This window comes from Rattus rattus, chromosome 9 (assembly GCF_011064425.1).
Source record: "Rattus rattus isolate New Zealand chromosome 9, Rrattus_CSIRO_v1, whole genome shotgun sequence".
In the NCBI taxonomy this organism is placed as follows: domain Eukaryota; kingdom Metazoa; phylum Chordata; class Mammalia; order Rodentia; family Muridae; genus Rattus; species Rattus rattus.
Genome location: NC_046162.1, coordinates 46,876,244 through 46,901,510, shown reverse-complemented (window position 1 = coordinate 46,901,510; position 25,267 = coordinate 46,876,244). Strand labels below are relative to the sequence as shown.

Sequence of the window (25,267 nt, the reverse complement as noted above, 5' to 3'; positions counted from 1 at the left end):
CACAGAGAGAATAGCTAATTTGTTTATATCATGTATGCTTGGATGTCAAACTAGAGAACACAATTGTCAGACAAATCCAGACAATCCATGCACATGCAAAGGCAAATTTGATTTCCATTTGAGTGGTCCATATTCTTGCTTCATTCCCATTGGTGTGCCAAGGCCACATCCCTAAGACACAGATGACCCCTTTAAACTTGACGCCCAGGAAGGTGTATTTGAAGGTGGCCTCTGTCTGCCGAGACTAGAGCTTTATCTTATTCAGACCCATCTTAGACACTCCGTATAGCTTAGGGAACTCGATTGTGATTTTTAAGAGGAATGCTTGGTCCATTCGGAGCTTAAGAAGATGAACTCTGTAACCAGAACCTCTGGTTCCAACACCAGCTATTCCTCTACATAAGTCTGTAACCTCAGGTTAGGTTAACTTAAAACAAAAATAGCGACCTAATACTGCTGTGCTGCTAAATGAGCGCATGGATGTCTAACATTTGACACAGGTACATAGAGGAATAGAAACTCGTCTTCCCTTCAGCTCCTGAATCAACCTCTATGTGGTTAAAAGAAACTGCACTCCATAAATGTCAGCTACTGATATTTTCATGTCACTAGAGCAAGACCCCCATGGCTTCTTGTGGGCCTTGCTGCATTAGGGAGCACACAGATAGTAACTATGTCCTCTTAAGTTCACATCCGTACTTGGCCTCCTCCAGCTCCTCCGTGCGCTGGATGGCATCCGTCTCATATTTGGTCCTCCATTGGGCCACCTCGCTGTTGGCCTTGGACAGCGCCCTCTGCAGCTCGGCTTTGCCTTCCTGCTCCTCCTCGTACTGTTCCCGCAGCAGGTCACAGTCGTGGCGGGAGGACTGCAGGGCGTGAGCCAGCGCGTTCTTGGCCTGGGGAAATGATAGTCCAGTGATCTGAATTCGTATATCCTCTAACACTTAACTCACAAACCTCAAGTAGCTATAAATGGGTCTTCTCAGACTTAGTTTGCCAAGACCTCTGGTAAAACTCACCTTGGTTTCTTCCTCGAGCTGTCGCTTCAGCTCCTCAATCTGCTGGGTAGATGCCTGTTTGCTCCTTGACAATTGAGAGACTAAAGCATCTTTCTCATCCAGCTGTCGGGAATACTCTCCTAAGGACAGCAGAAGCAGGAGAACTCATGGTTTAGCATTAAGCTGTGTGCACTTGTATACATTTTGATTCATCTCTAAGCATTGTTATAGAAATGGACATTAACAAAGAAATAAAAGTCAGAAATGCAGCTCAGCGAGCACGAGTGTCTCGGGAACATGACAGATGTCTCAAGCTAACTTTGCTTCCGTAACAGATTTCTCTACTTAACTTTGCTTCCCCACACCTTCACGGCCTGCTCTGAAAAGTTCCGATGGCTTGTTGATCTTCCTCTTAAATGAGAGTATTACTGCATAGTCAGAACCCCCTTTGTGCAGTGTAGGATGAGGGGAGCCCGGGAAGGAGTCTACCTGCTTCTGTCTGCAGGCGAGCTCTCTGCGCGGTCAGCTCATTGATGAGCCGCTGCTGCTCCTCCTCCTTGCTCTTCAGCTCGCTCACCTGGTCCTCCAGAGTGCGGCACATCTTCTCAAGGTTTCCCTAAGGATCACATGGCAAGGGATAATCAGACACTGACTATGAATATAGGCAAAGAAGAAAGAAAGAAAGAAAGAAAGAAAGAAAGAAAGAAAGAAAGAAAGAAAGATGAAAGGAGAGAACAAATAAAATTTAATCCCATTTTAAAGTAATTAAGCTGTTTTAATATTAAAAGAAAAATATATTTTTAAATATATGAGATATGAGTAGATAGTTATATTATTGTCGTTTGGCATATGCCAGAATTTAACATACATGTTATATTCATTATTGGGGAAAAGCCACAGATCCCAATAATGTTGACACTCACTTAAGTGGATTTTGAAGTTATACTAGTGGGTTACTTTGGAACTTTAGAAAATTTAGGAAATGAAATTATGGGAATATATTAGGGCAGGAAATACTTGAACACTGCTATAAAAGGCCTGCAAACCACGTTTGATACCAAGAATAATGGATGCTGTTTTTCTGGCTCAGTGCTGTCTCTAGAGGCAGTGTTGGGTACCTTGGCTTTGGCGATGGCCTCTGCATTACTGCTAAGGTCGTCGATCTCCATCTTCAGCTCGCTCTTCTCCTTCTCCAGCTTCTGCTTCACCCGCTGCAGGTTGTCGATCTGCTCCCCGAGCTCCGCCATACTGTCCGCGTGCTTCTTCCGAAGAGCGGCTGATGTGGCTTCGTGCTGCAGGGTGGCCTCCTCCAGGTCCCTGCGAAGCTTCTGGAACTCCGTTTCCCGCTTCTTATTCAACTCCACCTGAGCAGATGTGGCCCCGCCGGCTTCTTCCAGCCTCTCGCTGATCTCCTCCAGTTCCCGGGAGAGGTCAGAGCGCTGCTTCTCTGCTTTGGCCCTGGAGGCCCGCTCTGCCTCGATTTCCTCCTCCAGCTCCTCGATGCGGGCCTGGAAATCAAACACGTACATTAACACAATCAATTTTAGTATTATTTTTTGGTGCATAAAAAAAAAGACAAAAGAAAGGTGAGGGGCTAATCGTCCATGCCTTCTATCACAGACCTCAGGATGCTGAGACAGGAGGAACGTGAGTGTGAGGTCAACCTAGGCTAGATAATGTAGCCCTGTCACAAAATACCAAAATGAATGAATGAACGAATGGATGCATGAGAAAGAGAGAGAGAGAGAGAGAGAGAGAGAGAGAGAGAGAGAGAGAGAGAGAGAGAGAGATGTGAAAAGATTCACCTGCAGCTCTTTGATCTTCTTCTGCAACTGGATTTCCACAGCTTGTTCATCTTCAATTTTGCTTATTAGATTGCTGATTTCAAACTCCTTCCTTTAGACAGAATAGCGGACACATGAATATGCAAATTATCTGAAAGATGACATTACATAGAATTCTCTCTAGAGCTCCTACTTTTTGAGTTTCTCATCCAGCTGCTGCTTGTCATTTTCTACGTCCATTGTGGACTCTTGGGCCAGTTTCAGGTCCCCCTCCAGTTTCCTCTTGGCTCTTTCCAGATCCATCCTCAGCTTCTTTTCTTGCTCTAGCGATCCTTCAAGCTGATGATGGAAGAGAAAGCCATTAAAATCGAAATTCACTTAAAGAAATGTTTCAGGAGGGCATTTGAAACATGCTCACATCATCCACTTGCTGTTCCAGCTTGGTTTTGGCTTTGGTCAGGGTGTTGACTTTGTCCTCCTCTGCCTGCAGGTCATCCAGGGTCTGCTGGTGGGCCTCCTGCAGGGCCTTCTTCTCCTTGGTCAGCTTGGCGATGGTTTCGTCCAGGCCTGCCATCTCCTCTGTGAGGTTTTTCACCTTAGGAAGCAAACACACTTTGCATTAAATATTATGTCTTAATAGTTTCGGTTTTATGTTTTAATTCTTAATTAAAATGAGTCATAAGCCGCCCATGTTGATATTCCATACCTTGTTCTCCGTGGCGTGCTTCTCCTTCTCAACCTTGGCCAGTGTCAGCTCAAGGTCATCGATGTCCTTCTTCAGCTCCGAGCACTCGTCCTCCAGCTTCCTCTTCTTGGCCGTGAGCTCGGCGTTGATCTCCTCCTCGTCCTCGGCTCTCTCGGTCACCTCTTTGATTTTGGCCTCCAGCTGGATTTTGTTTTTGATCAATTGTTCACACCTTTCCTCAGCATCAGCCAAGCTGTCTGCTTCCTGTGGATTCATTAAGACACTTAGTCTGTCACTTGTTTTGAAACTTGCTTATTTGGGGCAAAAAAAAAAAGGTGTTCATCTGAATTCTGTTGAATTTTTCAGCATGAACATAAGTTCACCTTGAATTGAGAATTAGTTCTGACTTAGAGATATGCAACTAATTAGGAAATGAGAGTAGATGTTTAGAAGCAAAGGAATCTCTATAATGATTGGGCTGGGGAAGGTGGTGGCAGTAGAATTGTGTGTAGAAAAGAGAAAAGATTTGCAGGTAGGGCAGTAAGGAGCCTGAATTGTCCTCAAAGATCCATAGATGTTGTCTAGGGCAAGTTGCTCCCCATCTCAATTCTCAGTTTTTCACATATAAATAATTTCTGAGAGCTATTTAGTTGTAATAGTCAAAGATGTTGATTTAGTGACATCGTTTAGTTTTAATTTCAATCATTTTATCAATTCAAGTTGTCAAGTAAGATTTTGAGAAAAAGAAAAGTAAAAAGTAAATGAAATCCTTTCTCCACATAGCATTTTTAATTCATTCAAATGTTTATGATGGCCCCTAACACTATAATTGCTTGAAGTTTCCATTTCTATTTAAAGAATTGCTTATTATCTTCAAAATGAAATCCAGAGTATATACGAACAAACAACTCGGAGAAATTATGCAGCTACATAAAAAATTTATAAGTAACTAATTAACGGGCTCAAAAATTCAGCCACTAACTTGCTAGATGCCTCTGCCCTGGGGATTTCTCTAGCTTCTCGGTGGGTGTGTGTTTTATCGTAAGTGTTTAAACTGGATGCGGCTGAGGACTCCTCAGGTACCTGTTCTCTAATAGTGATTGATACACTCTGTGTATATTTACTCTGACTGGTCAATCATGGAAAGAGACGGAGGGGATCTAGTCTCAGGCATTTGGAAAACCATCCTTCCCACAATGTCTTTCTACCACTGGGCTTGTTGACCCAGGAGATGGGCGGTTATGTCTGATTGAAGTGTCTTGCTGGGTTCTCTCCCCTCCTTGACTGCAGCCTCTTCCTGGACTCAGGAAGGGTGACTTGAAGAGGCTCATTCATGCCAACGGAAGAGTTGGGGAGGGTGCCACGCACCACCTTCCAGAGAAGTAGCTCAACTCCTATAAATGCATCATGTATACTCATCTAAGGGCTGAGGAAAGGAGGGATGGTTATTCTAACTTTTTCTTTAAGACAGACGGGGTCTCTCTACATAGCCCTGGCTGTCTTGGAACTCACTATGTAGACCCTCTGACCTTAAACTCACAGAGAATCTGCCTGCGTCTGCCACCCTAGTACTGATTATCTTGTCTTGTATGACAGTCTTATGCACTCAGATTTTCCAAATAGAACCATCCTTGTGGATTTTGTCTTTCTTATTTATTTATTTATTTATTTATTTATTTATTTATTTATTTCAGGTTTTTGTTTGTTTGTTTTCTTGCATTTTGCTGAGAACTAAACCCAGAATTTTTAGCACCTGGGAAAGTGCTGTACCATGGGCTGCACCTCCAGCACTGCCCCCCCCCTTATACTTTCTATTTTGAGACAAAAATCTCACTCCATTGCTAAGGCTGAAATTGGCTTTGGACTTGTATTCTAGTCCAGGTGGGCCCGTGGGATCCTCCTGACTCAACCTTTGAAATAGCTGGCGTTAAAGGCCCTGTACTAGTAGTTTTAGCAAAGTTATATTTTTAAGGCTGGGACAATGCAACCAAGTCAAAGATATAAAATATTTGAGTGAGACTTAGGAATTTAGCTTTAAACTACTTGCTTTTTCAAAGTTGTGAATCCTCCCTTTCCCCTGTGTAATGTAAACGTAATTGTAGCTCTCTTCCTCAACACACTATTGAAAGGAAATTAAACTAACAAAATAAATCCGCCCCCTTCAAAAGATTGTTTTTCCTCAAGAAAAGTCCCATGTTGTAAGTGACAGTCTCTCAAAGTCCAGGAAGCGCCCCCTGCAGCATGGTGATAAGACATGGTCAGGACGGAGCACTCACAGATTGAACCTGGAGCTGCAGGTCGTTCTTCTCTTTGAGAAGCGTGACCATTTTCTCCTCCAGCTCCTTCCTCTTTGCCTCTGACTTGGCGAGCTCGTCCTTGGTTTTCTGGAACTCCTCCTTCATGGTGGCCATCTCCTTCTCGGTCTCTGCGCTCTTCAGCAGGGGCTTGATCTTGAAGAAGAGTTTCATCCAGGGCCAGTGCTTGACGTTCATGAAGGCACGGATGTTGTACTGGATGCAGAAGATGGACTCCCTGAAATGTGAGGGAAGATGGTGTAATCATTCCACTGGCAGCAGTGTGACTGAGATTTATTGCGGACAACATGGCTTTCCTGTCCTGACACATGTTCATCCTAACAATCAGAGATAGAGTCTATCGTCCTCAGTATTGCTACTCTGCTAATATGAATGCTAGTCATACAGAGCAATTGAGTGTCCTCAGCTCCTGCCGAGCTGGAAAGGATGGGCTGAGTGTGGAGGGCACCCACTATACTCTCTGAGAGACTCTTGCCACAGAAAGAGCAGACACATATGGGAGGAGTTGCTGGGAGGACATGGCCATTGTAATCAGATAGTGCTGTCCTGCTGTTGCCACATAGCCATGAACTTCGAGGTGAGGGGCCATAGGTTGAAGGATTCACCTCACCTCAGCCCGGCTACTCTTTCCTTCAAACCGTTCCTGTTTTGATCATCGCTGAATCAGCCACTCTTCTCCTGTTGGTGTCTTCAGGTAATATGCTGGCTTTTCTAAATTCTCTGAGTAGCTTAGTCTTGTCTGCGTAAGTTCATTAACATTTGGGGACATTTTTAGCAGCAAGTAAGCTCCAAAGTTGTTTAATTTAAATTTAAAAAATCAAAATGGTAAGATTGGTACAGTGCTTCAATGATAGCAATGGGCTGGCAATGTTTGGGTGGCTTAAGTTTATTACCAGGCAGGTTTTATTTCTATTGGCTCAGTTGCTAGGAAATCCAACTCTGAGAAGACAGATATCATGACACAGCTATGATGGATGGGAAAAAAAAAAACCCAAAACTCTGATTATGCCAACCTTAAAAATCCAGGTGAACAAAATTAGTAAAATGTGTGCAGGACTAGAGCAATGCATAAAAATGTCGTGTAGATAAGTTGGAGGATGTTAACTTTGGAAAGAAGAAAAGGGACTTCTCACTAGATAGATTTGGGTGAGTGGACAAGGTCTGTTCAGACATGAGAATAAACGGTAAGTGAACTGTTTAGCATGGCTATGAAAGGCTGTACGATTAGCTGTGAAAGATATGGTGGGGAATAGAACCTTGACAGCCAAGCGAAGCAGCCTGGATTTGATGTAGAATTTCATGGGGATCTGGGAATAGAGATGTGGGGTGATGAAAACTGTTTGCTGCAGGATGTTTCTGTGCATGAGATGGGTGGGGTGGCAGAGCAGAGGTCAGGAGAGGAATTCTGGGACGTCTAGCCTGAAGGGTGACACTAAGGTTGATGTGTTGTAGGGATGAGAGCTCATGCTAATCTCAGATTGAGAGGACAGTGAATGAGGAAAACTGGTGGACAGTCCCCAGGGTGTGGGGTACAAGGTGTGGGGTGACCTTGTGATCCTCAAGAGTGACAATAGCTGTTACCTTCTCAGCAGCATTTTCTGGTACTCGACTCTCATTAGGTAGCCCCTACAGACCGCCTGTGTTCTTGTTATAATCTGGGCCAGCTTTTCATCTCTCATTTCTTCCAGGAGACCCAGGAGACCAGCTTTGAAGAAAACCTGGAGGAACAGAGAGTCACAGGTCGTCCCCACACTTGGGCTGTGGGTCCAGGGGCCAGGTGTACAGGAGTCGCAGCCATACCTTGGTGTGTCCAAATTTATACTGGGTGTGATCAATATCAATAGAGCCCAGAAGCTTCTCAGAGGCCTTCTTGCTGTCAATGAACTGTCCCTCTGGAATAGCACTTGCATTTAACACCTTATATCTGTGCACATAAACACATAAGGCATAGTCACTTGCCCAACTGCCACCAAATAGAAGCAGCTGTTTGACAGAAATTAGAGATCTAATGATCTACTGATAAACATTCATAGCATTTAGTGTCATTCGACAAAGGGGACTGACCTCTGCTTAAAGTCCCCATACAGAATCCTGCTGGGGAACCCCTTCCTGCAGATGCGGATGCCTTCCAGCACCCCATTACACCTCAGCTGGTGCAGGACCAGTTCGTGCTCCATGGCACCTGCACACAGAGAAAATTAGTTGAGTCCTGGGTAGTGAATTTTCAGTTTGAGCCTACTTTGTTATTAGTGCTTTGGGTCTTACCAGGAGTTTTCGTTTCGTTGGGAATGATACACCGTACAAAGTGAGGGTGTGTACTTCTTAGGTTGGTCATCAGTTTATTTAAGTTTTCCTAGAAAGTGAGACAGAAGAGTTGTGAGAAAGTTGTGTTTTAAGTTTCTTTTTCTTCCTTTGCTTTTTTTCCCTGTTTGGTAAAAATCATATAACACACTCTTAGCTACTGGGTATAAGCATATGAAGCTATAACTTCTGTCAGTTGTTTTGAAGGCTTTCAGTAGTTAACCTGCTTAAAATGTCAGAAGGACAAAGTGCTGGGAAGAAATGCAGATCACGAAGGTGTCCATTATAGCACCTAGGTCCAGACAGCATGATCAGTGACCTCCATACACAGGTGACATTCTCAGACAGCATCAGAAGACTGACCACAGTCTGTCTCTGCCACTAGGCTGACTACGTCCCATCCTCTGTCTCCCTGGCCCTCCTGTGGAAATAGTTCAGATGACCTCTGTGGCCTCTCCTGTCTTCAGCACTAATAATGCTCACAGTGGCTGGCAAGTTCCAGTGAAAACCCAGCTTAGCAATCATTCCAACCATTAGCATTCTGATAATTTCATGTTCTGTTTTCGGAAGCGTGTAAAAGTGTGAGTCAATGTAATTCTATGTGGTTGGATCTTAGGTGCTTGAAAACATTTTCCACCTAGAGTATATGGGGGAAGGGGAGTAATTGATTATGACACAGAGTGTGTCGCTCATCTGTAAAGAACATGCATGGAGACATCTCTCACATATGCTTTTCCCACGCATCTCAGCCACTAGGAAATCAAAACGAATAGCATGAAGATCTAAGCCTGAAAATGCCTTTACAGACAAGTGTACAAAGCAACCTTCCATATTGATGGTTAATGTAGATCATAGTGAGATGGGAAAAAGATAAGACCAGATTTTCTGCTTAGGTCAAAGGTCATTGGTCACATCTGCATTTTAGTTTTGAAAGCAATGAGGCATCAGAATCCTCACAAGCAGTCTTCGGACTAGACACCTTACATGCGCCCCTCTTAGCAAGAGCCATGCTATGGAAGAGTTACAACTGCATTATGGGAATGTTCAAGTATATTATGGAAAAGCTCCACTATTCTGTAGCTGGAAGTATTATTCTTTGGTGGTTTAGCCATCCATTTAGATCCCTAGGCTGTTTTAGTGACTTCTGTCTGTTCCATCCATCCCAGGGGGAGAATGTGTTTGGGTGGGAGAATGTTCTAAAGAATGCATGTTCGTTTTCAAAGGAAACTTAAATCCTGACAAGGTGGCCCGTGCCGGGAATCTAGCACCCAGGAGCCTGATGTATTATGTTCACAAGTTCAAGGTCAGTTTGAGCCACATGGGAAGATACTGTCCCAAAGAGAACAAAGGAGTCTCAAGTCTTCTTAAGTAGTACTTAGTGGGATTGGGACACAACCCCCATAGGGATAAGCACATTGAGATTCAGAAGTGCTTCCTTAAAGGCATACTTATTGTTGGTATTTATTCACATGTGTGTGTGTGTATCTGTGTGTCTGTGTGTATGTGTGTGTGTGTGTGTGTGTGTGTGTGTGTGTGTGAGAGAGAGAGAGAGAGAGAGAGAGAGAGAGAGAGAGAGAGAGAGAGACATGTTGGCATTCCTGAATTCAACAGGCAATCATAAGGAATAAAGAATAGAGCTCTCACCCCTACCCACGTATTGCTTTAGATCTATCCCGATGAGTGAATATTGAATGCGATTCCTATCACCATCCCATTCCCTGCTAATTTATTCTAAATCTCATAGATATAATACATAGAAATTGAATATATTTTTCCAATTTAAATGTATACTTTACCCTGAAAAGGGCTGACACGGTTTGGAAAGAAGAGCCCTTCTTCTTAGCTCCTTTCTTTGCACCACCATCTGAGATAAAAAGAAAACCCATCAATAACGTAGGCTCCCTGGGGTCAGAGGGGTGTAGGAATATTCTGAGGGGAGAGTTTAATTTGGATGGAGGGCACCAAAGTACCTGCTTCAGCACTGGCGTATGTGGAAAAGAGGCTGGCCAGAGTTTTCATTGCTGACTTCTGGTACAGCCCCACCACGGTGTCATTCAAAGGGTCCTTGTTCTTGTCCAGCCAACCAGTGATGTTGTAGTCCACGGTGCCCGCATAGTGAATGAGGGAGAAGTGGGCCTCGGCCTTGCCTTTGGTGGGCTTGGGCTTCTGGAAGTTGTTGGATTTTCCCAGGTGCTGGTCATACAGCTTGTTCTTGAAGGAGGTGTCTGTCGCCTTGGGGAACATGCACTCCTCTTCCAGGATGGAGAAGATACCCAGTGGCTGAATTCAGAAAAGTAGACTTCTATAAACTTCACTTTTCTCAATGGATGCAGATATAATGGCCATCTTGTGAATTATGAGAATTCCCAGTTAAATAAAAGTGGAGTAAGTTGGGTTCTGAGCTCAAAGAGTCCCTTTCTTATCTCTAGAATGACCTTCCCATCATTCAATCTCTCATTCAATCTGTAGCATTAGGTTCAGCTAAAAGGATGGGCGAGCACTAATTCCATGGAGTTTATGGGTAATTTGTTAAATACTTTTATTATCATACTTTCCCCTGTTAAATGAATTAAAATTGTCAACGTTTTATTTTACTTCAAAAAGGATGTACCAGAAACTGAGAAACTGGCTTTGGGGGTAAGAGTAATTGCAAGAACACACGTAAAAGCAAGGTATGGTCGGTCACACACATACCTGTAACTTTACTGTTGTGGGGCAGGTAGGAGCTCACCAGCCTAGTGAGAGATCCCCTCTCAAGAGAGTAAAGCAGAGTGTGATAGAGTAAGACACTTAGCATCCTTCTCTGGCGTTCACATGTGCACAGGTGATATGCTTGCTCGTGTTCGAGCATGAGCATGTGTGCGCACACACACTTTTGTCTGAGAATAATATTGACTCCATGTACAGTGACAGAAATACAAATAACCCAAACATTACTTAAGATATTTTAGATATTTAGTCTCCTTTGGTATAATTATTAAGCAGCACAAGCAATTTGACTTCTTGATTTCAGATGTACTAGCTATATCGTCTGCACCAGTTTCTTATTTAGAAAAATATGTTTATTTCTTTTTCTATCCTGGACTCTAATAGAGGCAGATTAGAACCAGCAAGGGTGGTTGAGTGAGGACAACTGTCCCAGATGTAGTATTCACAACTGCCTTTAAATGGGATATGAGTTAATGTTGGAACAAAATGGGGAGAAACTAAATGGAGACAACACCTTCCAAATCGTTCTCATGTAAAAGTTGTAAAGAGGAAATGAGTGACTGCTCTTCCAATATGTTCAGCTCTCAAGCAATGGGAAGGATGGTGATCCTTTCTAGAATTCTTTAAGAAATCTGAGATCCATCCTCATAACCAGAACCTTCCACCAAATTCACACAAACCTTCTCGATGAGCTCAATGCAGGCCGCCAAGTCCATCCCAAAGTCGATGAAGGTCCACTCGATGCCTTCCTTCTTGTACTCCTCCTGCTCCAGCACGAACATGTGGTGGTTGAAAAACTGTTGCAGTTTCTCGTTGGTGAAGTTGATGCACAGCTGCTCCAGGCTGTTGAACTACACAGAGCAGTAGAGATTTCTGGGGTTAAGTGGATATTTGCAGGAGTAAAATCTGTTAATGAAAATATTCTTATGGAAAATAATATGAATAGAGTGGCGAGGTTAAACGTTAAGTATTTAAGCTAATTGTTCAACACTCCCAAGGAGAGATGCCTTTCCTGTGAACTCTGGGCATTCTGTGGGCATTCTGATATTAATTATACTGCAATTTTTCCTTTCTTCCTTCCATCCTTTATATCTCTACTTCCTTCGTTCTCTCCTTTCTCTCCTTCATTCCTTCTCTCCTTCATTCCTTCTCTCCTTCATTCCTTCTCTCCTTCCTTCTTTCTTTCCTTCCTTCATTTCTTTTCCACTCCCCCTCACCCTCCTTTCTTTCTTCCTCCTTTCCTTCCCCCTTCTTTTCTTTTTTGAGACAGAGTTTCACTAGGTAACTATGGCTGTCTTCAACTCACTATATAAACCAGCCTGACTTTGAACTCACAGAGATCTATCTGCCTGTTTCTGCTTCTTGAGTGCTAGAAATACAGGTATGCACCGCTATGCCTGAAAACCACATTTTATTTTCCTACCTGTTTTCCTGCCTATCTACTACACTACAGTCCTAAGAGAATGCAGAGACAAGAGTGTATGTCAAGGTAGGACTGTGACTCTGTGCCTTATGGTTCTGATGTAAGACAGAAGGGGAAAGTGGCTTCTTCTTAGAAAAGCTTATAATAGAGATGCTAATCTCTCTTCTCTAATTCTAGAAGAGTTCATACTTTTCCCTTTGGCTGTCATGTTTTTAAGGAGAGTTTGTTAAGACACTTAATTGATGTATAAAATGAAACAGACAGTTAGTTTCTCTTCTGTTGCTATCAGATATCCTCACTTGTCTGATCCATGAAAATAGAGATCTGGTGCAGTACAGAAGGTGAAGACTTTACCCAGGGTAAAGCTGAAGTCTGACAGTGAAATAGTTTATATAAGGTAAACCTGGAAGAGGAGAGGCCAACACCTATGGCTGGGCTCCTACCTTTGGACTCCCTCCCTTTCATGCCCAGGTCAATGCAAGATGCCTTGTATATGTATCAAATGCTTAGATAGATCTTATCTTGCCTTTGTGTCATATGCCCATCAAATCTTTGATTTTCCTTGCGTATCAATTTCTGCTATAACAACAACAACAACAACAATAACAACAACAATTGTAACATTAACTTCTCTCTCTTGGAAATTAAATGAGGCAACATTTTAAAGTTTCTAGAATAGTATTAAAAATACACTGACTACTCAATAAATTTAGCTGTTATTGTTTTCTGTTTCCTCGTAGGTATTATAAGGCTAACCCTTGTACTAGATCCAGTGTTGGAGCAAGCAATATGTACAGTATGAATGATTGTCACTTAATACTTTGAAGTTCAAAGTTGTGTCCCTCACTTCATATTAATATGAAGATAACTCACGTCAAAGATCTCAAAGCCAGCGATGTCCAAGACCCCGATGAAGTACTGCCTGGGCTGCTTGGTGTCCAGCTGCTGGTTGATGCGGGTGACCATCCACAGGAACATCTTCTCGTAGACAGCTTTGGCCAGGGCACCCACAGCGTTGTACACCTTTGCAGACATAGCAACGTTGGTTAGTGTTATTAAGCTGGGTCATGTAGGCCCCGGTGTGGGATTTATGGGGGATACGTGCTTACTTGTTGCACCGTCTGGCCTTTGGTGACGTACTCATTGCCGACCTTGACCCTGGGGTAGCAGAGGGCTTTGAGCAGGTCAGCAGAGTTCAGAGACTGGAGGTAGGCAGCCTTGTCAGCCACTGGGGTGACAAATCAAGAAATGTTTAACAATGGGCATCCTTCTTAGCCTCGTCCCCTTGTCTTTTTCCTATCTAATTACTCTGTTATTTGGGTTTTAAAAGAAAAAAAAACTTTAAACCATGTCACAAAAAGTCACATGAGGTTCTTTGTGTGTATATTAAGGTACTTGGTAGTCACTAAATGGCTGGTCACTTTTACTGGCTTTTGATGACTTGTTGAAAGTAGGATTTGAGAACAATTTCATTAACCATAAGGAACAGTGTTTATCGTGACATTCTGTTCAAGGTTTAAGACATAATCCCTCCCTTTAAGACGTCAGGTATTGCTGGAAGGGTAAGATAAGTAAGCTGTAACACTCACCATTAGGGACGCTAAAAGGCAGGGATGGACTCTTTCCCTGGGTCTACCTTTCTAGGTTTGACATGACCTGATCAAAGGAACCTACTTCTTTATCTATAAAAAGCAAGGGGTAACTAAAGTGGGTGACCCTCTCCACCAGTATATCTGGAGACATACAGTATGTGCCATGCTATATGTCAGAGTGAAAAGGAACATCTGGAGAAGACCGAGGGAGATGGGGAAGGAGGAGGGTGTGTTTCGGGGCAGATGAATAACTAGGCGGTGGTTCCTACGCACCAAATGTTTGGTTTTTTTTTTTTTTTACATGTAGGACACATGATTTTTCTTTGTCATCTCCTTTTCATCTTTCTTGCTTGCTGCCTTTGACAGGCACACACACACACACACACACACACACACACACACACACACAGGTGCATCCTTCGCCTCTCATTCTGTGCAAAGATCCTCTGCTTCTAGCCACTAGGCTTTCCTAGCTAATGCTAAAACAACATGTCAATCTATCATGTATTCCGACCTAGCAGGACAAAGCAGGAGTTCCACTCATTCTGTCTCCTGTTCTCTGGCCCTAGGCGAGCTTATACGTGGCTGCTGAGGTTTGGCATACCTTATGTGAATTGGCAGTGATGATGGAATGAAAAAGGAGGGTGTGGAGGAAGCCATGTGTGTACACAAGTGTGCCGTAGTCTCCAGTAGCACAGTCACGAGGAGATGTGGGGATGGGATGGGACTTAAAGTGTTTCAATTTGAAAATTCTCGGAATCAAATCTACGTAGAGGGCATTTTGGTACCTTCAGTGCCATCCGGCTCAGCCTGCTCCTCACGCTGCTTTTGCTTGAACTTCATGTTCCCATAATGCATCACAGCTCCTGTGAGCTTATAGATGGATACTTTCTCTTCAGGTGTGAAGCCCAGGATATCAATGGCACTCTACCAGGAAAGAAGAAAGGGCAGAGGTTAGGGAAGAAAACATTGTGAGAATTTATAATATGTGCCAAAGTAACCACTGTCATCATCATAGCCTTTTAGAAAAGTGTGTGCATATACTTTGACTTACGTCTGTGGCCATCAACTCTTCTTGATCATCAATGCTGGGCACCGTGATCTCCCCCTGACTGACAAAGGCGTAGTCGTATGGGTTGGTGGTAATCAGGAGCATTTCTGAGCACACAGAATTAAGGGTATATGTTTGACATGAGAAATTGCTAGTATGAAGTTTACCTGTCATCCACAAATTTAAGTTCTTCCTTACCAATTAGCTCTGGCTTCTTATTGGAGGTAATCTGATAAAAAATGTGGTAACTTCTCTCAGCCTTTAGCTGGAAAGTGACTCTAGACTTCTCTAGAAGATCTGGAAAGAAAGCTCGGATTAGGAAAACAAGGCATTCTTTTTGACATATTGTAAACTTTAGTGCCTTTGGCCAAAACAGAGGGACACTACATTTGGCTCCGCTGAGATTTTGGTGTGCTTGTTCTGCGTTAGTTAGAACTGACGTGCACATGACAGTTACCATGCACCTTCCCACGTGGGTGCAGCCACTGAAGCACACTTCTTCCCAGGGGGATCCACGACCTCTGTGTGTTAGCCAACGTCTAGCGTCTTTGGATCACCTCACATTATCTGTGGTGAAAGTCTACCTTGAAGACATTTACCAAATTGGAGTTAACTGGTAGATAACCCTGGGGGTGGGAAATTAGAGTTGCTTCTGAGGTTCAGAAGTCCTCTGGAATGAAGATGGGATCATTGGCCTGATACTGAGTTATGAATGATACTGAGAAACTGAGATAGTGAATTCTGTGCAGGTCTGGCATTAGCCCTCAGGCCACTCTAGCAGCCAAGTGCTGTTCTGCAGGCTTCTTGCATAGAAAATGTTGCAGAATGGCCCTGTAACCAATCTAGCTGGTCTCCCCACTTAGATTTTCAACAGTCCAGTTACTTACATGTTTCGATATCAGCAGATGCCAGTTTCCCTGTGGTACCGAAGTGGATTCTGATGAACTTGCCCTGGAAAAGATAAAGCCATATTTAGTACTAAACACTGAAGCACATAAAGATAAGCATCTAAAATATCAACTTAAATGACATGACTCCAGCATGACATGACAGGTAGGACTCCTCTGTGATCCAGAGACTCACAAAGCGAGAGGAGTTGTCATTTCTCACAGTCTTGGCATTCCCAAAGGCCTCCAGCAGGGGATTGGCACTGATGATTTGATCCTCCAGGGTCCCCTACATGGGAAAGAGCAGTCTTGGCATCTGGGGATCCAGACTTCTGGGCACCATAGCAGAGTCTGAATCCACATTCTAGCTACCAGACCCACCTGCATTTTGCCAGACTCCTCTTTCTTCTTCTCCCCAGTGACTGCAATTGTTGCAAAGTACTGGATGACACGCTTGGTGTTCACAGTCTTCCCGGCCCCGGATTCTCCGCTGTTAAACACAGGGGAAAGGAGTTCAGAATGGTGCGATCTACTGGCAATGGTTAAGACACTTGCTGCCAACCAGAAAGAAGAAAGTCACATACGTGATCAGGATGGACTGGTTCTCACGATCTGTGGAAGCAATAAAGACCACCAGTTAAAACTGTATGTTCTACAGAAAGTAATGAAGACAGGTGAACCCAGACTCATCGACTCTTAGAGTAAGATTTGTGAAAGTGAGAGGCAAGGAATCACCTTTTTCCTTTTTCTCTTTTTCTTTTTGTTTTTTCCATTCTTATTGTTTTTTGTTTTAGTAAATACACATAACAATAAATCTATCACCTTTTAAGTTTTCCATGTGTCTTTGTGGTGTGTGTGTGTGTAAATGCATGCGTGTGTGTGTGTGTGTGTGTGTGTGTGTGTGTGTGTGTGTGTGTGTGTGTGTAGACACACAAAATCCTAAGACTGGTCCTGGGAATCTTCCTTGATCACTCTGCACTGTATTCACTGATGCAGGGTCTCCCAGTTGAAGCTAAAGCTCACAGATACATCTACTCTAGCTATCTGGCTTGCTTGGAGAGAGAATCCTAAACTCCCCTGGCCCAGGCTGCATCCGATTGGTTTCTAGGGAGCATAGTTCTGTTCTTCATGCTTACATGGGAGCATTTTATTCATGAAGCTGTCTCCCTGGTTAGATTTATACAGTTAACTGTATAGTTCTGTGGGATTGTGTTCTCCCATGTTGTATAGCCATCAGTACCTTCTGCTTTCAAACAGCTTTTCATCTTGTAAAACTGACCCTCTGTACCTATGGTATAGTGGTTCCCCATTCCTCTGGACCTGGCAACCACTCTTCATCTTTCTGTTGTTAATAGTTGACTATTATCAAGCCATCCTATGAACAAAATCACACAGTGTTTGTCTTTGTGACTTTTTCACATAGTCAGCCTGTGTTGTGGTGCTGCCAAAATGAACTCTTTCTAAAGGGAGAGCGCTATTCCATTGCATGAATATTCCATATTCTGCCTAACTATTCATCAGCTGGTGGGCATGTGGGTTTGTTGCATATTTTTGCTGTTATAAATGATGCTGCTATGGACTAGACCTGCAAACAGATCTTGGAACGCCTATGTCCCTTTTTTGGCTAGCTTCCCAAAAGTAGGGACCATGGATCAGACCCTAATTACATTCCAATTGCTCGAGAACCACTTTACTATTTTTCATAGCGATCCTGCCATTTTACGTTCCCACCAACAGTGAATGGCATCCTAATTTCTCTACATACTTTCTAATACTTCCATTTTTCTTTTTTTATCTTAGTTATCCAAATGCATGGGTGGGTATATTTTATTACTTTAAAAATTATGTTATTAGAACATTTAAATCCACATAAGAGCAGAGACTATGATAATGAGATTCTGGACACCCGTCCTATAGAGGAATAATCATTAATGCTTGGCTAATTCCATGGCATTGCTACACTATTCTGACCTCACTGGGTTATTTTGAAGAAAATCTCAGACATCAGGTGATTTTTGGTTGTGAAAATTAACAGTCCCAGGATTGTAAGGTCATTGGAGACCTTAGATGTTGCTTAGGTGACATCTCCCACTCGGCAGACAGTGAAGCTGAGACTTAGAGAAGAGAAAATGGCTTCATAAATTTGAGTTACAGAACTAGATAAGGTTGAAGATAGTCAGGTATCTTGACTTCTACTTTGCCAGTTTTTCAACTTCTTGTTCTCTGTTCAGCTTTTGATGTCATTATTCTGACTCCTGATGATGCCAATGAAGAAATGGCCTGATTAATTAATTTTATTTTATTTTAATATAGGTACTTATCAATATGTAATAATGTATTTTTATCGAATTTCTAGTTTATCAACTCTGTAATTCTGTGTTGATAGATTGTGGGTTTTTGAGACTTCTAGGTTTAAAAGAATTTCCAGAGAAAACCAATACAAGTCTACGTGTTATTTAGATGTATGTGCACACTTAGGCTTGTCCTTAGCTTCTGTTCAAGGAAATGGGTATGGATTTCGGATCAATAAGATTGTCTTCTTTTTCAAACAATAATAAAATCATGTACAGCCATATTGTCTCTAGGAGAACAGACAAGAAAACAATGTCCTAGTGTTTCAGGCAATGTTCAAACAACACTAAGCAGGTCAATGCCATGGTTCTGTATAATTCTGTATGAAAATTGTGTTTGGGAGCCTAGGAGACTCTAGGGCACCCCCAAGCCCAGAGAGTCCTTTGGTGGCAGTGTATACTGCAGTTTCTGGATATTGAAACCTCTGGCAGGAGCCAATATCCGGGTAACTTTGAGAAAGGTGGGCACAGAGTCTTTGTGAAAGTCCAGGCCAGTTTGTCACAGGGGATACCTGTTGTGTCACTTTCCTTCCCCCATCCCACTTTAAAAGACAATCTGTGACCAAGAACAGTGAAATGAACAGAAAAAAAGAGAAATGTGCCCAGCTACCAAAACTTCACAGAAGAAAGGGAACGTGGGAACCGAGGCTCTGTCCAGAGGCATTTGGTGTGTAAAAGAAAAGGTTTCAGTGCTGCTTTGGGACCTATCAGGAGTATGGTTTGATAAAGTGGGGCTACCAGACTTTAATAGGAGAATGTTGCAAAGTCTGTGGGAGGAATTTTATAGTTTCTCTTCACCCATGGGCGATCTCCACTTTACTCACACTCAGTCCCCAAGGCTGGCAATGTCTGCTATGTCATTCGAAAATCCACCTAAGAATTTAGAGTTCTCTGGCTATGGCTGAGACTTTTTTTAGACTGTTGAGGAGGTAAATACTTTTAAAAGAATCTCTTTGTACTTTTATGTATCCAATTCAGAAAAAAAAAAAAAAAAAAAGAAAAAGAAAAATGAATTCAAAAATAAAACAAAAAAAAAAAAAAACAAAAAAAAAAAAAAAAAAAAAAAAAAAAAACAAGGAAGGAGTTAATCTGCTTTCAGAAACTGGCTCTTGGCTTTATCCGAGCTCTCATTTGCTAGCCCTGTTGGCTTGGGCAGGCAGTGAATTCCGGAGTGTCACTGTTCGCATCCTAAAGTAGAGATGACTGCCGGAAAGAGCAAATGTCATGGCTGTTGTTGTTCTTTGGAAATGGCAAGTCCCACGAGGCACGGACGTCTTATAATAAGACTGGAGTGAGCTCTGTTTGTCCATCCCAATTGTGTGTGCACATTCCTATAAACAGATGCCCCACTCACCCGTCAACATGAACTGGTAGGCGTTGTCAGAGATGGAGAAGATGTGGGGCGGGGCCTCCTGGCGCTTTTTGCCTCTGTAAGCCGCCACCACCTCAGGGTTGTACACCGGCAGCCACTTGTAGGGGTTGACGGTGACACAGAAAAGACCTGAGTAGGTCTGTGGGGGGAAATATCAGAAAATTCAATCTAGTACCTCTTGTTTCATTTTTTACAAGAAATAAACGGACTAAAAGAGTCACTCACGTAGATCATCCAGGCTGCGTAACGCTCTTTGAGGTTATACAGCACCCCGGGCTCATGAAGGTGGGTCATCATGGCCATGTCCTCGATCTTGTCATATTTGGGAGGGTTCATGGGGAAGACTTGGTCTTCCTTGACGGTGAGAGTCTGGTAAGGAAGCAGAGTGGTTTGAGATAGTGTTTATGTCTGCCTGTTTATTTTGGTTATAAAGCTACATTGAACACACTTTCCACCATGTGGTTATTCAATGCCTTTTAAAGGCTTGAACACCTTTGTTTTCTGGTCTAAGGAAATCTGTTTCCCACGATAACATAGGAGTTAGTACTTTTATTGACACATTTGATTGTACAAATTCAGAAGGTTTAGCAGATTGTTCTTCAGACACCCACGCAGTGCGCATTGATCGATTCCACCCAGCCCTCCATGAACCGGCTTCCACCACTTCCTTGCTTGTATAGTCAGAGGAAATGAAACTGGCACACAAAATAGGGACCCAAATGGTTATTGCAGTACTACTCGTGTTTTTAACAAGATCTTTTCTTTTCCTTTTATTTTCCTTTGCTAGGCCAAGCATTTTGGGAAGGGGAGATAGTGTAGCCTGAACCCCTTTAGCTCCCTTTAGTCCCTTGGGACTGCACGCTAGGAGTAGGATGCTCATGAGGCTGCAGGTTCAGGCATCCCCAGCAAGGGAGACCTTGCCTCTAGATGGAGCAGGAGAAATGACCCCAGAGTGCGCCCTCCGTGTTTTCACTTACTGCTCCACTTTCCGTCTTCACGGTCACTTTCCCTCCTTCCTTGCTTTGTATGACGCTCTTCACATAGGACTCCTTGGGCTCCGCCACAAAGACAGATGTTTTGGCGTCAAAGGGCTTGTTTTGGGCCTCAATCCGCTCCTTCTCCGATTTTCGGAGGTAAGGAGCAGCTTCGCCAAAAATAGCCATCTCCGCGTCCGAACCCGTACTCATGGCTGCTACTTACTTAGCCGAGGTGTCGGCCTTGGGAGACAAGGAAGAGAGACGTAAAGAGCAAAAGTAAGAAACGTGGGTGAGGATTTGAAGTGTGGTCTTCAGGGCAGGCCGAGACCCCTTCTGCAATCTGATATCTTGTGAAAATATGAGGAACCGGTTTTAGAACTTGACAAGTGTCCTCCCCGGAATCTTGACTCCCAGGAGTGGGTACCTACATCTTCGATTACAATGAAAATCTTTCTACCCAGCTTTTCCCCCTCTGAACTATAGTGATCTCTGTAGTTCAAGCTATGGACGGATTGTTTTACAGCAACTGTCATTACTAATCCTCTTGTCCCTTGCAGAATGTCTGCATCTGCCACACACTGGGGCAGTCACCTAGTCAGGAAGGAAACATGGCTTTTGTGCAAGGGAAGGTTGGTGGTATTTTCAAGGCTACCAGAGACACTCTTCTGATTTTTTTGGATGACCACTGTTGCTCAAAACCCAATGACTGTCCTCATTTTGTTGGTATTTGGCATTATATCTCTCCGTGGGCTGTTTACAACTTCCTAACCAGTTCTTGGTTCTGGATTTTCATCCTTTGGCTTGGGAGCAGGAGACTTAGCGCTGCCCTGTTTCCCAAATCTCTTTTGACATGAGAGATTTCAGCTCTCAGTTTAACTGATTTAACCACAGAGGAACGAGTGCCTCTGTGTGGAGGCTCTTCCTCCCATGGAAATTCCATTGGGGTTCCTTCCCCTCTACTCAGAAGAAGAAGAAAAGCATTAAGCATTAGTCACAGGCACAGATGTCATTGACTGACCCTGGATCAGTGAGCCTCTGCGGCAGAGGCATGTTAACTGGTGGGCTTTTAGCTTTACTCTCAGGTACTGACTTCTGTAGAGCACAGTAGAATTGCTCCTAAATTATTCATGATGGCTAACCCTCTGTGCCCGGAATACCTGCAGCTTTAAAAAAGAAAAACTGTATTTTTCTCACACATAAAAAAATAAGAGAATCCTTAAAAATAACTCAGATATGGTTTTAACAAGATGTTTATGTCTCCAATTTTAAGTAACACTGTCTGAAAAGCGTGTAGTGTGTGTGTGTGTGTGTGTGTGTGTGTGTGTGTGTGTGTGTGTGTGTGTCCAATTCCATGCAGGAGGCTTAACACACAGTGGTTGATGGCCACTGGAGAGTTACAGCTGATAACTCACTGTCAAAATTCATCCTGTCCCAAATGTTCCTTTAATCCCAGGCTTCAGTGAGGGTAAGTAGTCTCTGAGAATAAGACATTCTGGAAAAATGATTTCCAGCGTGTGCAAGCCATCCCTCAAAAAACACCTCCTGCTCTAAAAACTTGGAAATGGTGGGTAATTAAGAACTATTCACAGTTTCCTTAGGCTAAAATCCCCTCTGTCACCAGTAAATGAAGGAATCCAAGTCTTACCTATGGGGCTCTGGATGAAAACGTAGTCACGACTGTCCTGCGCTGTAGACAAGACGTTTCCCCATTAGTGATGCTCGGCAACCCTGGCCATACAGTACAGAATTGAAAAGTTCCCCTACCCTACACCTTCAAGCCTAAGAGCTCATGCTCAGAGAGAGCCACTGGGTTCTTGCTGCTTGCCCCCAGGATCCTAAGGCTCCCAAGGCTCCCATCCATCACTTACCTCTGGGATCTTGGCGAAGATAGGGTGTGAGGGGCAGCCCTGCTTATATAGGAAGAGAAGTGCTGATGCTGCAGCTCCCTCCTCTTTGTCAGGGCAAAACACTTGGCAACGGGAACCCTCGGAGAAGTTTGTAGTGACATTTGGCATCTTCGGATATAATTAGAAGTATTCATATCATTCAGAGTATGTGAACCAATCTCCTATAAATAATTTGACAAGGACCATCCTGCCCTCTGAGAATGCTTTCTAGTGCGTTGGGAAAGGGAATCTTTGAGAGTGCCTGGTGGGCCTTCTCATAAGTTAGTTCTTAAGAGTTATATTCAATTTGGCAAACTGTCATGCACGCCTGCCCTGTGCTGCCAAAGATCAGATGCCCAGCAACGCACTTTCCTTATTTGTTCTCACAGGAGCCCCCACACCGCATTCCCTTGGGCCATCGCCAGGGCTCATCCTTGGAGTCTGACTGGAGCAGCAGAGCCAAATCGAGAGGAGCCTTTATGCTGAGTCTCCACCATTGGGCCAGTGCCCACCCTGCCAGCATGCAAAAGGATTATAATTAGAAGTTAATGCATTCATCATAGGGAAAAATATAGGAAGGAAAAGAGAAAATACACCTAGACTCATCTGGAGGGATAGCATGGGGGATGTAAGTGGGGTCATACTTAATACAGACTCATGTCTTAACAACCTGCCCTAACGTTAACGTAGCCAATTCAGGCTATTAGTATAATTAACATCCTTATCCTTTAAAGAAAATATTTTATGGCTATACTTTTAAAGTTAGAATCTTCCTTTTTAAAGTCGTTTACATTGAGATATAATTTATATATGACCTAGCTTACCCATTTTTTCGTGGGAATTATGTTTTTTTTTTTAACTTCACAATAAAGTTCTCTTCCTTCACTGTGCTTAAGCACGCAGTTATTCACCTAGCCACCATGAGGGCAGGGATCCTGTACAGCTAAAGTTCTAAGAGCTGTGGCAACTGTGTATGTTTCTGTAGCCTCATATATTTTAATGACATAAATCGACACCTTATATATAGACTAGGCTAAATTTCTCCTTTGGTTTATAATAATCCAGATGTTGGGGGTGCATTTTCTTATGTATTTCCTGGGGAAGAAATAAATGGATATAATCGGCATAAGAATAGGCTCGTAGACAATGGACACTGTAAATGTCTAAAATGTACTCTAGGTGCTCGCCAACTCCCGTTCTTCGCTCTTGGTTCGTTTCTGCCATCGGTACACAAACATCATGGAAATAATTCCACAATCTGCAAAAGCAGACCAGTCTAATGGACGCAGCGTGCCTCTGACTGACAGTTCATGGTCCAGTTTACTTTATTTGTAGCATCTTCCATCTCATTACTAGATTATTTTGAAGTTATATACTATAAACATCTGAGTAGGATTCCATGTGCCTGAGATATACTTTGCCTTTTCAAGTTCTGAACGACTTCTTGTGGTGTAATAGTGCTCTGCTGCAGCCTCGCCCACTTTCGGATCTTCTGTAAGACCTAAATGTTTAGGCAAATTCATGAGATTTCCTTTGTGTCTCTGCTCCTCTGGGTGTACTGTAAAGGGACTTCAGGGTCATACACGGGTTATTTTATGTTTTCAAGCTAATTTTAAGAAAACCAGTAGTTTTGTAATTTATTTTTAATTAATTATTAATTAAATTCTGCAATTAATTATTCATTTATAGGAGCTTTATTATTTCTGTCCTTTCCACTTGTGTGTGTGTGTGTGTGTGCGTGTGTGCGTGTACGTGTGCATGTGTGTGTGTGTGTACGCATGTGTTAGGATGTGAGATTGGTTTCTGGATTCTATACTTTCTCCCATATTTTCATGCAAAGAACAGTTTTTTTATGTTCATTGGGACAATTTTTATTACTTATTTATTCATTTCAATGGTTTTTTTTATGATTTGTCAAGTCTGCATATCGACTTTAGAATCAGGTTTTCAGCTGTGAAAAACTTCTGTAGAATTTTGATTTAGATTAAGTCGATTTAGTAGGTTCATTGAACAAGAATTAGAGTTGTGAGCCGGTCCTTGCCTGGGTGTGATATATTTCATGTTTACTCCAAGTCATTACATTTCTCCTCTAGCTCCTTCCCGGGTCTTAGATATTTTGCTAGTTTTTTTTTTTTTTTAATTGTTGGATGGGTCTATTTTTCCTGGTATACTTTTTGCCCAGTGATTACTGACATGTGTCAGACACTTTGGATATTCAGAACTACTGTTTCTTTTGTGGGTGCAGTTAGCCCAAATCATTCAGAATCCTTTGCTCTCGGAGTAGGGGGTAACACAGAAGTTGCTCTGTAGGGCTTCTAGAATAGCTTTTTTTTTTTTTTTTTTTGGTGTGTGTGTGTGTGTGTGTGTGTGTGTGTGTATCCCTGTGTGCGTATATGTGGACACATTTATGTGTCTAGAATAGCTTTTTTAAAATATAATTTATTTATTATTTTATTTTGTGTGCATCGGTAATTTGTCTGCATGAGGATGTTAGATGCCTTGAACAGGAGTTACAGACAGTTGTGAGCCACCATGTGGTTGCTGGGAATTGAACCCAGGTCCTCTGGAAGAGCAGCCAGTGCTCTTAACCATTGAGCCATCTCTCCAGCCTCCCAGAATGGCTTTTTTATAAAAAGAGGTAGGATTCCATGTAACACCTTTGCTTTTCCCTTTTTCCTATTTCTCTGTGTTTCATAGGTGAATAGCTGGAGACAGTCTTTAATGAAAGGTCAAGAGAATTTCAGAAAACTTAGCCTTGTTATTTCTGAGCTGGACTTTCCCATTCATTGGTGGGGCATAGAGTAGTGGTGTTTCATGGTTATCCTTGCAAATTAGATCTGAGACTTAGCACCCCAGGCCTTGTCACCAGTGATTTTGCCTGTAAGGAGAGGTCTCAGGTGATCTTGCCTGTAAGGAGGGGTCTCAGCCGAGCACCT

The 25,267-nt window shown here is 42.9% G+C and overlaps 1 protein-coding gene across 1 annotated transcript in view; it reads right to left on the bottom strand.

Moving 5' to 3' along the window:
* The window catches only part of LOC116909071 (myosin-8), a 30,025-nt gene extending 7,894 nt beyond the window's left edge, over positions 1 to 22,131 (bottom strand). The window contains exons 1-29 of the mRNA XM_032912546.1: positions 22,091 to 22,131; positions 20,446 to 20,685; positions 19,694 to 19,837; positions 19,451 to 19,607; positions 16,330 to 16,357; positions 16,127 to 16,235; positions 15,942 to 16,034; positions 15,746 to 15,809; positions 15,057 to 15,155; positions 14,862 to 14,965; positions 14,596 to 14,734; positions 13,325 to 13,443; positions 13,089 to 13,238; positions 11,473 to 11,643; positions 10,054 to 10,363; positions 9,880 to 9,947; positions 8,048 to 8,135; positions 7,847 to 7,964; positions 7,583 to 7,706; positions 7,364 to 7,500; positions 5,744 to 5,999; positions 3,489 to 3,731; positions 3,201 to 3,377; positions 2,976 to 3,121; positions 2,804 to 2,894; positions 2,117 to 2,506; positions 1,488 to 1,614; positions 1,020 to 1,138; positions 700 to 896 (exon numbers count right to left, since the gene is read on the bottom strand). Of these exons, the coding sequence (XP_032768437.1) occupies positions 700 to 896; positions 1,020 to 1,138; positions 1,488 to 1,614; positions 2,117 to 2,506; positions 2,804 to 2,894; positions 2,976 to 3,121; positions 3,201 to 3,377; positions 3,489 to 3,731; positions 5,744 to 5,999; positions 7,364 to 7,500; positions 7,583 to 7,706; positions 7,847 to 7,964; positions 8,048 to 8,135; positions 9,880 to 9,947; positions 10,054 to 10,363; positions 11,473 to 11,643; positions 13,089 to 13,238; positions 13,325 to 13,443; positions 14,596 to 14,734; positions 14,862 to 14,965; positions 15,057 to 15,155; positions 15,746 to 15,809; positions 15,942 to 16,034; positions 16,127 to 16,235; positions 16,330 to 16,357; positions 19,451 to 19,607; positions 19,694 to 19,837; positions 20,446 to 20,655 (4,178 nt within the window). The 5' untranslated portion in view covers positions 20,656 to 20,685; positions 22,091 to 22,131. The remainder of the gene's footprint in view (positions 1 to 699; positions 897 to 1,019; positions 1,139 to 1,487; positions 1,615 to 2,116; positions 2,507 to 2,803; positions 2,895 to 2,975; positions 3,122 to 3,200; positions 3,378 to 3,488; positions 3,732 to 5,743; positions 6,000 to 7,363; positions 7,501 to 7,582; positions 7,707 to 7,846; positions 7,965 to 8,047; positions 8,136 to 9,879; positions 9,948 to 10,053; positions 10,364 to 11,472; positions 11,644 to 13,088; positions 13,239 to 13,324; positions 13,444 to 14,595; positions 14,735 to 14,861; positions 14,966 to 15,056; positions 15,156 to 15,745; positions 15,810 to 15,941; positions 16,035 to 16,126; positions 16,236 to 16,329; positions 16,358 to 19,450; positions 19,608 to 19,693; positions 19,838 to 20,445; positions 20,686 to 22,090) is intronic.
* Positions 22,132 to 25,267: the final 3,136 nt, after the last annotated feature.